Below are 12423 nucleotides of genomic sequence, written 5' to 3'. Positions count from 1 at the left end.
AAATTAAGAAGAAAAAAAAAACAATACTTTTCCTTCCTGCTTGGCTTTGGGAGGACTGTAGATAGTTGCTATGTAGTTAATGTTTCTTGTGTTTTATACCAAACTAAATGCTTTAATGTAAAGGAGTGGTATTAGGAATGGATAAGAAACAGCATTGGGCAAACTAGAGAAATTACTCGATTTTTGTTTGTTGAGCTAGTTAAAGTCATCTGCCACTAATTTACACTCCCAGCCTCAAAACTATGCCCCTTTGGTAACTTTTATTGGAGTTCCACCTTGTGTGTAGTTTTTAATTGCAGGTCAGGGTTGTACCTTATTTTTAAATTGCAGACAAGATTATTTTCACCATTTTATTTTTGTTGTACATATTTGCTTTAAATCAATGAATTTTCCAAGTCAGGTTCAGGTAACTGAAGGGCCTTTATGAGGAGTTTATATTGTCTAGACCCAAGATACGATGCAAACACAGTCTGAAGTAAAGTAGGAAATAACATTTTTCTAAAGACAGGCTTAGAAACTGTAATCCAGTAATTGAAGATGTTTCCCCTCTGTGGTAGAGGGCTTGATTCATACCTGTAAGAAAGCATATTGATTAAACATAATATTTTATTGATATATATTCATTGTTTGGTTTCATAGACACTTTGATTACAGCCATTCTCTTTTGTGTCTTAGTCTTAAAAAATGGTTCTTTTTTTTTTTTTTTTTTTTTTTGGTGCTGCCTCTTTCTCTAGTTCCCCTCCGGAGGTACACAGAATAGATTGCTACAAGAATTCAGAGTAACTGGAATTGTGGAAGGCTTAAAGGTAGCACTTTTCTGATAACATTTATACATTTATTCCTTTAGGACAGATGTGCACACTCTCAATTATACTTTATATGGTACAGCTGTTATGCTAGATCTACAGTACTAACACTGGCTTGTGTAGCAAGCATTTAATACACAAATAAAGATCAGTGACCTGAACTAAACACCAAGAGGCACAGCATGACAGAATATCTTAAAGACTCCTGAGGAGGGAAATACTGCCTTTGGCCTAAATAACTTAACATGAGAATATATTTGCTGTTTTTAAGTTCAGAGTTACTTAGGTAGTTATATAATTGAAGGTTTTTAAGTAAGAAAACAGTCCTACCTGGCAGCAAGGCCCCCATTCACCGGTATAGCCAGAAGGATAGGGTACAGACCACCCAGCACAAAACCAACTAGTGCACCCCGCATTGTGGTACAGGTTTCACAGTTCAAATCACCTAGGAAATAAGTGATGGTTATGATATTTAAGCAAATGTGATACAGTGACACAGCAAAAATGATCTTGCAAATTTGCCCAAAGGAGTAATTATAGAGGATTGTAGCCTGGTGGTATGGCTTAGCATGTATTAAGTAAGGCCTTGGATAGGAAATAATGATAAACAGGAATACAAATCTTGACTGGATTCTCAGAAATTTGGATTAGTATTTAGGCGAAAACACAAAATTGACCTCCTTGGCCCCTATGATGTTATCTTTGTTTTTAATCAGAAGGATCATACATAACAGGACACACAACACATTCAGGACATGGTACAGAAATAAAGCTCAAATGTTTCTCTTTTTGCTAAATACTACACATGCACATAGTACTTCAGAGATTACAGAGTTGTATTACCACAACATACTCTCACTTTAAAGAACTTCCATACAGGGATGGAGAGAGAACTCAGTTAAGAGCAATGGCTGTTCTTGCAGAAGTGCTGAGTTCAATTCCCAGCACCCATGTGACAGCTCACTATTATCTGTAACTATAGTCCATGGGACCCAGCACCACTACCTGGTGTGCAAATGTACATTCAGACAAAACATTCATACACGTAAATATATTTTTTAAAGTTTAAAAAGGAAAACTTGCATATAATGTGCAAGTTAACAAGAAGCAAAGGCAGCACTGTGGGAATGCTGCTTTAGATCAGGGAAATGTGACTGCTGTGTATGTATGTACTGTGGTTGGTTGCAGACCTAATGTGAATCAATTGTTGCATAAGATTCGGTCTTCCCTAAGTACTTCATTATAGCCCACAGCTACTTGGTTCTAATTTTTTTTGGGGGGGGGGGGTGAAGCTATGGTTAGTATACGCAAATGCAAACTTAGGTGATAATGAAATAAAACATACCTGTAGTCAAAGGTAAACTTACAAAACTATGGTAGGACAGGTTTGCTGTCAAAAATGGGATCACAGCCATTGGTAAGCTAGAAGCTATTCGAGCTTGTGTCACATTCAAGATTCGCCGAAATAGACTGTTTGCTATTAGGCCCCCAAAAGCAGCATTAAGGCCAATATATGCTGATCCATGTTCAAGCAGATTCCTGAGGATGAGGGAAATAATAACCTGTTACCAAAATTAGGGTAAGTTCTCTATTTCTGGTATGTTACAGAACTTATCAGCACCCTAGGAAGAATCAGACAAACTTATCTCTTCCAGGATCATAAATCCAAAGACAAATCTTCACATCTACATTTTTATTCAAAAGTTTCTGAATTTGGGTAATACATTAAGGAGACAGTGGCACTAGCTATGTATGCATTTTGTGAATTTTAGAGAAGAACTGTTTAGAACTTTGCCCCAAATTATATAACAGGAAACAGCTCTGAAGAGGAAGATGCCTGGCTTTTTTGAGTTCTGATGATACTTAAAGATCACAACACATTCTATGGTAGTACTGTTTATCAATTACCGACTTAAACTCATTGTATCTATAAACAACTTAAGATGTATATCCAACTGTTTCAGTAATACAGAGTTAGTGTGTTTCCTTTTACTCTTGCATCAAGTATTAATATTCAGATTAGGAGTCTGGGTACTAACATCACAGTGAGACTATACTAGGGAGTTTATAGTAGCTCATTGATGAAAATTTAACTAGTAATTTGAGATAAATGAATTTTAAGCCAACATATATGTTCTCTGTGCTTACCTAAAACTATATAGTATAATTTGAATAAGCCCTTCAGTTTACAACTCAGTCTCGTTTTCACTACTTGTTTTGTGAGCTGCAGTATGGTTTACTTTCATGTTTCCCATTTCTTCACCTCCACTAGCTTCTGTATTTGCTTATTTTAAAGCTTTTCTAGGTCATCACTACTGAAGCGTCATGCATTGTGTAAGATCGTGCTTTCATTTCATTCACTGAGAACCAGTTATGTAAAAGGTGACTTGTTGCTAAAGACACAAGGAAAGCTCATTCTACTTTGGAGGTTTTCATAGTTGGCTACATGAGAAGACATTGAAGTTGAGGTTTTCAGAAGTCTAAAGACAACTCAGGAAATTAGAAAACTACTAAAGAACTACAGACCCAATGTGAGAAGTCTGGATTTTGTAGGGGTTAAAGAAATGGGAACTCAAGCACGTTTATAAAGCCATGAAATAGGACTCACCCCTACTTTAACCATGCTCAGAAATAGTTGAGCTGAAACTTGAACACTTGGTTGTCTCCCAACTAGATTGCAAGTTGCTGTGGTTTTGAAATGAAACATTTTTATTGTTTGCAAGATAAGTCTTAGTTGAGCTCAGCTCAACTAAGTTCAACTGAGTTCAGCTCAACTAAGTTCAGCTCAACTGAGTTCCAGCTCAGTTCCCAGTGCTCCTTGTTAATTTGGTGAGGATCCCACTGGGAGCCTGCTCTCTTCCTTTGTTCAGTTGTCATCTTAGTTTCTTACACTAGTCATTACAGCTTCCCCTACCTCGGGTGAGTGGTCTGTTTTGTGTCTGAGGAAACACCTAAATCGGGGTGTCTATGTAGGGGTGGTGGTAAGGGATACACAGCAGTTGAGATTTATCAAGTTCTTAACTACTGCTCAGTTATAGGTTAGACTCTCTCTTGTAAGATGCTAAGTGCCAACCAAAAGTGGAACTGGCGTGACTTCACACCTGAAGATGGATCAGTTGCTACGGTAATGTTTCACATCTTCTATCTCAGCTGTCTGTACCTACTTTGCTAGTGCCTCTTACCTACTTTAAACCTATTACCCAAACTGACTGGAGTAGACAGTAAAGTTAGTTGGATCCATTTTTATTTTCCTGCTTGAAACTCTATTTATAGCCACCTCCTGTATGTTTCAATAACACTTTCCTCAAATATGACAGGTCCTGGCTTTGTCACTTCTCCTATGATCCTGTTCCTGTTCTTCCTATACTAGCTCCCTTTCCTCCTCTTAGAGGTCTCATGACTAGGCAGAGTCAACCTGAATCAGTTTCCACAAGTTATACAACGCACAAAATGGTAGTGTCTCTGGGCTTCAGGGTTTTTTGTTTTTTTTCATCAACACAAAAATACAACTCAGTTTCCTTTGGTATCCTGTGTTATTTATGCATAATCCTTTAAATTTTGGTAAAGATATTTTAACACAAAGGAAGCTTACCTGTCTGGTTCTGGAAGTTGTTTAATTTTTCTGGATATGATATTAAATATTAAATCATCTTTGCTAGTACTTGGTTTATGACTTTCCATCTTGGACCTAAAAACATAACAGTCCCACTTAAAAAATAATCATATCTAGAAAAAGTCTTCTGAGATGCATAATTATGCAAGAGTTGTAGATTAACTTTATAATCTGAAAGGTCAATGTATATATAGCATACAGCAAAAGATTCCCCTCCCCCAATACAGCAAAACAGAAACCTGAACATGAAAAGTAGCTCTTAAGTTTTTAAGAGACACTCCACAATCCTGATTTCCTAAGCAATTACTACAGGCGTGAAACAGATATGAAATGATTTAATTCAGACATGGTGACATGCCTGTAGTTTCAACAATTGGAGGGTAGGCCCAGCAGGATCAGCTCAGGGCTATCCTTGATGATACTGGAATTTGAGGCCAGCAGAGCTACATGAAAACTCAAGTGGAGGGGCAGGAGGAGGCGCAGGGAAGATGAGAAAAACCAACAGCCAGTAAACCTTGACAAAAGCATTAGGTGGAAAACTAAGATCACATAGCAATGTCATTGGGTACACAGGTAGTTAAAATTAGAAAATTTCACTTGGAAGCAAAGCTGTGACATGCTGCTGGTGGAACTCTAAATTGTATTTTAAGTAAGTATAACCATTTTGTAAAGACAATTAGGCATCAAGGGTTAGAGAGATGGCGCAGTAGGATGAGGGTTATGAGGACCCAGGTTCAACTCCTAGCACCCACATCGAAGCTCACACCTGTAACTCCGGGCCTAGGGTGATCTGATGCCCTTTTCTGGCCTATGCAGGCACGGTACACACGGTGCACAGACCCTTTAGACAGAAAATGGCCCATAGGTCAGTAGACACATAGGATGACTATCAGGGTAGAAGAATGGCGGATTAGTTTTTGTGTAGATTTGGCTCTTTAAAAACATAACTTCTGGGTGACAGGAAAAGCAAAGGTCTGCCACTTGTGGTGACATCTGTACTACGGGGAAGCTGAGACAGTAAGGAGGGTTGTGACACCTGCAATATTGGGAAACTGAGGCAGGAAGGTTGTGAGTTCCCGGACGTACTCCATGACCCTATTTCGAAAAGATAAAACAGTAGTAACAATAAACCAAAATCCAGAAATAACCTGATATAAATCAGACTGTCTTGGGTCACCATTCGTACTTACCTGCGACAACAGTGGAACAATGCCTTACCAAACCTTGGGTACCTGTTGTATATATAGAAATGACTTGGAAAATGCTGCATGTGCAAAATTCCATAAATCTCGACCTAAAATTTAACCTCGAAAGTACAATGCAGATTTAGAAGTTTAGGTCAGGTTCCCAGGATTCAAGTCCTGTTTCTTTTTCCAGGTATTATTTCTCAGTTAATAAATCCCCATCAAAGACAATGACACCTTGAAATACTACAAAGATTTCCGAAAGTTTCTGCATAAAACCTGAGCATCGGAAAATTAAACTTAGCCAAGGTTATCTTGTAAATTGACAGTAATTCTGAAATTAAAACTCAATAAATTCAGCCAGGTCTTTCCCTCGGGGGTGGAAAGTGAAGACCAGCTCAGCGCACACAGTTTCCCCCTCCCTCGTGGCCACCCCGCGCCTCTCCCAGCGCGACACTGGCACAGCTACTCACCACTCGGCAGAAGGACGGCAGCTTATGGCCACCTCCCCAGCCACCCGTGCTTGCCCAGGTCCTCCCGCGCCCTAGTCTACCACAACCTTCGCTAGGGTCGCCTGGGCTCCATCTTTGGCTCACACGTGACTCTGTCTCCGCCTCTGTTTCCTGTCCAGGGGCTTCCGGTCCGGGAGACGCAAAACTGGGGAGTCGCGGTGAGGGTTGGTGGGTTCGCTAGCCTATCCCGGGTAGAGCCTGCAGAAACAGCCATCCGGCGGTGGCTGGGTGCTCGACACCACGCCGGCTGGGCTCAGAGCCCGACTTCCGAGTCCCCCAATCCTGACGCGGGCCGCGTGGCAGCCTCTCGGCTACCGGCTGGTGAAGGCAGCTCTGACACTGAAGTTGTTAGCCTGAGGCTGACTTTTTGCTCCTTCTCTCTCTTGGATCTTCAGGTCTTTGTGCCGTGTTGTGCTGTGGGTGGCTTCCAGCAGAACGTGAACAATTGCACAGCCAGCGCTTTTTTTTTTTCCTTAGCATTCCCGGTGTCCTCCAGAACACTGCTTATGTGAAACAGGGTTAGGTAGATGTGTTGAAAAAGTAACCGTTCGGAAATAAGGGAGCCGGGCGTGATAACGCAGACTTAATCCCAGAATTCAGTAGCCTGAGGGAGGGAGATTTCTGTCAATTTGAGGCCAGCCTGGTCTATGTATAGTGTGAGTTCCAAACAAAACCGCCAGGGGGCCTAGGGTAAAAGCACCACTGGAAACCAATGTTAGGCGCTTGTCTCAGTTCTCGTATGCATCTGTAAAACAGGAAAGGGCAAAATTCTTTATCTGGTAATTCTGTAAAATTGTGAATAGACTATAAAGACGTTTACTAAACAGAGTCCTGGAATTTTATCAGAAGAATGAGTAGATCCCTGTCCGGGAAGATTCCTGATCCGAGAGGCATCAAGTCAATTCTAGAAACAAACAAACAAACAAACAAACAAACAAGACTTTACTCCGATTCCTGTGGAACCAAACCCGGTTCCTCTGCAGGAGCAGCGATTGCTCTTAAGCACTGAGCGTTTTTCCCCAGCCCTTCTTACACTTTCCTTGTCCGGTGCTGGGATTAGGGTAACGCTGACTTTATAATTTGGCAGTTGCTCACTTCTCTCCTTTCTGGGAGCGTTTGTATCATTTTGATGTTATTTGCTCAATGTTTGGTGGAATCATCACAGAAGACTTCTGAGCCCTACGTTTTCCTGGTTGGGAGGATTGTAATATAAATTCAGCATCTATAATAGATATTTGGCTGTTCTACTTGTAGAAATCTTTTAGATTGAACTTCAAAACTTTTCTCAGGACAACATGAAATGTCCATTTGGTTTAAATTTCCAAGCTTATCGGATTAAACTATTCATAAATATTCCCTTATGTTTTAACATCTATGGCTCCTACAGTGACCTCATATGTCTTCTCTTGACTGTTTCTCTGAATCTTTGATGCTTGATCAGTCTGGCTAATTGATTATAATTATTTTCATCTTCTTGAATTTTTTGTTTGTGTCATTGTTTTTTTTTTAAAAAAATACTGGGTTTTATGTTTTCAATTTGGATTTTTCTTCTCTGCTACTTATTTTCTATACAAGTTTTCTTTTTGTTCCTAATTTTCTAAGGATATGCATAGATGAGGTTATTGGTTTGAAACCATTTTGCTCTTTGGTGTGTGTTTATTGTCAGAAATTCCCTAATAAGACCTCTTTGCTTTCACAGAGTTCGAAATTTAATTTTAAATTAAAAAATTATTTTCATTTAGTTAAAAAGTCTTGTAATTTCTCTTAGGTTTCTTGATCTATGGGCTATCTAGAAGTGTCTTGGTTTCCTAATCTATTTTAAAATTTCTGTTTCAATTCTCCAGTGGTTGGAGAACATACTCAGTAAGATTTGAATCCTTTAAAAATATATTGACATTTATAGTGCAGGTTCTGGTCCAAATTGGTTTTCATGTGTGTATGAAAAGAGTGTGTACTCTTCTGTTGTGTCAAGAGTTCCTGAAGGCAACAATTTAGACAAACTGGGTGATTATGCTCCTTTGGTGGTTCTGTGCTTGTAGAGGTGGGATCTGTGTTACCCATGTGGCCTGAGACTCTTGGGAATATAAATGATTTCTCTCTCTCAACTTCTGGAACATCTGGGAATATAGGCACGTGGCACTATGCTCAGGGGACAGTACTGCTTGAGTGTGCTTCATCCTTTCTAATTTATAGCAACTTTTCTATTAAGTAACATGTTATTGAACTCTCCAACTGTTACAGAAAAATTTCCTTTTCTTTTCAGATTGTCATACATATTCAAGTTCTGTTATTATATGAATAAAGGACCAATGATCCTTGTATCATTGTGAAATGTCCTGCTTGTTCCTTGGTAATACTCTTTATTATAAAATCTACTTTAATATAAACATATTTACTCCCAAAACTTGATTAGTTTTACTATAAGAAAGGCCTCCCATGTGTGTCCACTGTGTTTCTACTCCAATGGAAGAGTATCCTGGGACTTGACCCAGGAACCACACAGCTCTGAGGTGGGACAGTGTCCCAAGGCAAGGGTATCATCCTGAGACACAGAAGCTCAGGAACCTTACAGCTTTGAGGCTGCCTCCTCAGCAGAGGCATGGCAGCTCCTAGGGGAGGGGATCCTTAGCTAAGCTGAGGAGCTTAGGAGTCTCAGCCCCACTCCGCCCCTTCGTTTCCTCTCTTCCTCTTTTCACTGCTTCTTTTTTTCTTGGCTTCTTCCAACGAGTCACACCAGGCAGAAAATCCCATGAAAGATACCATACCATTGGAGGGTTCAAGGGATGGAGGGACGAATCCAGGGATGGCTGTTTTCTATCTCCAGGAGTGCACAGCAGGGAACCGGACAAAATCAGGGCTTATATAGCATTTCTGAGGGGTGGAGCTTTTCAGGGCAGAGATTTTCAGAGTGAGGATTGGTAGGATTTCAAGTCCTGAGCTTGGGGAGCTCAGGAATTGGTGAGTTCTCCAGCTCAGGGATTGGTGGGTTTCCTGCTCAGGGACTGGTGGGTTTTTGTGGGACGCTCAGGGATTGGTGCCTCTTTTTCATCCTTTTTCCTGCATTAGGCTCATGAGTGGGTTAGAGTGATAAGTCCTTCCCAGATGCATGTGGTATCTCTGTGGGGCTGCTGGGGTGTGAGGTGGGTGGGTGGAGAGGAAGTGGTGCCCAACTCCCCTAGTACTGTAGACAGCTCCCCTGGGACTGCTCTTGCAGGGGCTGGGATGGCAGTACGCCACCGTGCACAGCTCCTGTAGCTCCTGTGACAGCTGTAGACTGAAAAGATGTCATGGTGCTTCCATTTTGGCAGTCATTTGGGACAACTCTTGTGGGGACATTTTATTGTGGCAGCCGTGGGCTGGTGGTGGGGGTGTGGAAGGAAGGGTCTTGCACCGCTTTGATAGCTTTTGTGGCATGCTGTTCAGGGACTACATGCTCACACACGTGCTTACCACTCTAGAGGTGGTGGGACCTGGGAGAATGGAGCTGATAAATGAGACAGAGTAAAAGTATCATTCAATAGGCAACTTTATTCTGAGCATCAGACAATTTTTTCTCTGAGGGCTAAGAGGAATCCCATGAGTTAAGTGTGCCCTCAAAAGGCCAAGCCACATGTGGAGGGCATGCTTTTCCATACAGGCATATAAATAAATAACAATAGCCAGTTGTAATGAATAATTTGCTGTAAACTTACTCCTATCCCCTATACCTGGAAGGGCAAGAAAGCATAATCCAAGAACAATTCCGTATTTTTGAAGAGACTGAAGTTACAAAGCTCTTGTTATGACTTCTTAGAGTTTTGTCACAACTCACATGGTCATTCTTGGACCATGTTCTGACACACATGTATGGGTGTGTACACACTTGTGTACATGTGGTTAGCAGAGATCAGCATTGGGTGCCTTCTTCTATTACTCTCTGATTATTGTTTGGGACAGGGTCTATATGGACCCTGGAACTCACCAACTCAGCAACAATAGCTGGCAGCAACCCAGGATCCTCCTATTCCTCAATACTGGGATCACACATGTGCTCACCATAATGTTTTACATAGGTGATAGGTCCCAAATTCAGGTTCTTGGGATACATAAGCTGTCATTTTTTTCTTTCAACATTTTTGAAAAGAAACAAAAAATTTTAAAAAATGACTACTTGTCATTTTCAGGGCTCTTCATTATTTTCTAAATCTAGAACTCAAAATCCTTTCACATTTCTAGGATGCAGATCTTCTGGGGATGAATTTGTGCCCATTTTGAGTCTAAGGAAGTCTTTAGCCTACCTAGTTAAGTACTGGTTTGTGGAAATGCTACTGATTTTGTACATTGATTCCATATTCTCCACCTTTGCTAAATGTATTAGTATGAATAGTTTTTAGTGGATTCTAGGTATTCTGGGATCACAAATGCATCACCGACAATCAAGGATACATTATTCTCCCTTCCCATTTGGATGATCTTTACTCTTTTTCTTGTCTGGTTGCTCTGACTAGTACTTTATTGGTGCTATTTTGCATGAGAGTGGTAATGTTATTCTTGTAGGAAAAGCATAACCTTTATCCCTGTGAGGAAGAGGTTAACTATAGGGCTATCACATATGGCATTTACTATAATGAGATGTATTTCTTCAATGTTTAATTTGCTCATATTTTTTAGACTGCTAGAGTAGTTGCTAAGAGCTCACAACTGATACATAAGAGAGAGGAGGGGAGGAAGGGAGGAAGAGAAGGAGAGAGGGAAGAAGGAAGAGATGGAGATAGATAGATAGATAGATAGATAGATAGATAGATAGATAGATAGATTTGGCTTTTGTGGGCCTTTTGAAACCTAAAAAACCCACCTCCTTCAATTAGGCCACATCCTATAATCCTTCCTCAAATACCCACCAACCAGGGACTAAGAATTCAGATGCTTGAGTCTATCAGGCCCATTTTCACTCAAACCCCCACAACCACTGAGCCCTCTAGCTGGTAACAGCAGCTCTAATGGTAGCTGCTATAATCTGTTTTTGTTCCCACAGTGTCATTTGCTGAAGCCCTAACTTCTGTGGTAGATTGAATGAGATGCCCTCAATATCCTCATGAATTTGAACACTTGGCCCTTGGTTGGTGGTGCTGTTGGTGCTGTTTGCAGGGCTTAGCAGGTGTGGCCTTGTTGGAAGAAGTATGTCGTTGGGAACAGGCTTTGAGATTTCAAAAGCCCCACGACTTCCCAGTTGCTGTCCTCTGCTCCATGTTTACACTCAAGATGTGAGCTCTCAGCTTCCTGTCCCTGCCTTTGTTCCTCCCTCATGGACTCTAACCTTCTAGAGCCCAAACAAACTCTAGTGCAAGTTGCCTTAATCATGTGTTTATTTTTATATTAGTATGTATTATAGTATATATTATTATTATATATTAATTATATTATATATATGTATTTGTCTTAGGATTTCCATTGCTGTGAAGAGACACCATGACCAAGGCAACTCGTATAAAGGACATTTAATTGGGACTAGCTTACAGGTTCAAAAGTTCAGTCCATTATCATCAAGACAGGAAGCATGGCAGCATCCAGGCAGGCATGGCACTGGAGGAGCTGGGAGTTCTACATCTAGTTCCAAAGGCAAACAGGAGAAGATGTCTTCTAGGCAGCTAGAAGAAGGGTCTCAAAGTTCATACGCAAAGTGACACACTTCCTCCAACAAGCCACACCTACTCCAACAAGGCCACACCTCCTAACAGTGCCATTCCTTGGGCAAAGCACATATTCAAACCACCACAGTATTATTAATAGAAAGTAATTAATGCAACCTCTATAGTGATGGTGTTAGCAAGTGGGTCTTTGGAATGTAGTTAGGACTTTGCCCTTAGGAATAAGATTAGTATTTTTATACAAGAGACTCCAGAGACCTTGTTTGCTCCATCCTCATGAAATAATACAGTAAAAAGGAGCCATTTTTGATACAGAAAGCAGGCCTTCCCTAGACACCTATCTTAGGGTTACAGTTGCTGTGGTTAAACACCATGACCAAAGTATCTCAGGAAAGAAAGAGTTTATTTGGCTTATGCTTCTACATCACTGGTCATCATTAAAGGAAGTTAGAACAGGAACTCAAACAGGGTAGGAACATGGCTACAGGAGCTGATGGAGAGGCCATGGAGGAATATTGTTTACTGGCTTGCTCACTTTGGTTTGTTCAGTCTGCTTCCTTACAACACCCAGGACCAGCAGCACAGGGGTAGTATCATCCACAGTGATCCCCTCCCCCCACCCACCTCCCCATCAATCACTAATAAAATACCCTATAGTTGATATATACTGCCTCTTATGGA

General features: G+C 40.8%; 1 protein-coding gene across 7 annotated transcripts; it reads right to left on the bottom strand.

Annotated features, from left to right (window-relative positions):
• Positions 1-336: 336 nt before the first annotated feature.
• On the bottom strand, positions 337-6205 carry Tmem126a (transmembrane protein 126A). 7 transcript variants are annotated; one of them, XM_028770595.1, is made up of 8 exons: positions 6077-6205; positions 5610-5651; positions 5456-5514; positions 5186-5260; positions 4399-4494; positions 2152-2345; positions 1137-1251; positions 337-573 (listed from the first exon to the last, which is right to left on the bottom strand). In XM_028770595.1, the coding sequence occupies exons 5-8, from the start codon at positions 4485-4487 to the stop codon at positions 375-377; spliced, it is 597 nt and encodes a 198-aa protein (XP_028626428.1). In that variant the 5' UTR covers positions 4488-4494; positions 5186-5260; positions 5456-5514; positions 5610-5651; positions 6077-6205; the 3' UTR covers positions 337-374. The 7 variants fall into 7 exon arrangements, with proteins under 7 accessions (XP_028626428.1, XP_028626430.1, XP_028626431.1 ...); XM_028770597.1 differs by lacking the exon at positions 5186-5260; XM_028770598.1 differs by lacking the exon at positions 5610-5651.
• Positions 6206-12423: the final 6218 nt, after the last annotated feature.

This window comes from Grammomys surdaster, unplaced genomic scaffold (assembly GCF_004785775.1).
Source record: "Grammomys surdaster isolate TR1022 unplaced genomic scaffold, NIH_TR_1.0 203, whole genome shotgun sequence".
Taxonomy (NCBI): domain Eukaryota; kingdom Metazoa; phylum Chordata; class Mammalia; order Rodentia; family Muridae; genus Grammomys; species Grammomys surdaster.
Note: the sequence above shows the minus strand (reverse complement) of the source record. Positions and strands in the feature narration are given on the sequence as shown.

What these genes read in the sequence shown, in the direction of transcription:
- Tmem126a (XM_028770595.1), bottom strand. Translation starts at nt 4,487, where the DNA reads ATGGAAAGTCATAAACCAAGTACTAGCAAAGATGATTTAATATTTAAT. An exon ending in CAACTTCCAGAACCAGACAG is followed by an intron (nt 2,346 to 4,398) that starts GTAAGCTTCCTT and finishes CCTCATCCTCAG; the next exon opens with GAATCTGCTTGAACATGGAT. An exon ending in AATGGGGGCCTTGCTGCCAG is followed by an intron (nt 574 to 1,136) that starts GTAGGACTGTTT and finishes GCTTTCTTACAG; the next exon opens with GTATGAATCAAGCCCTCTAC.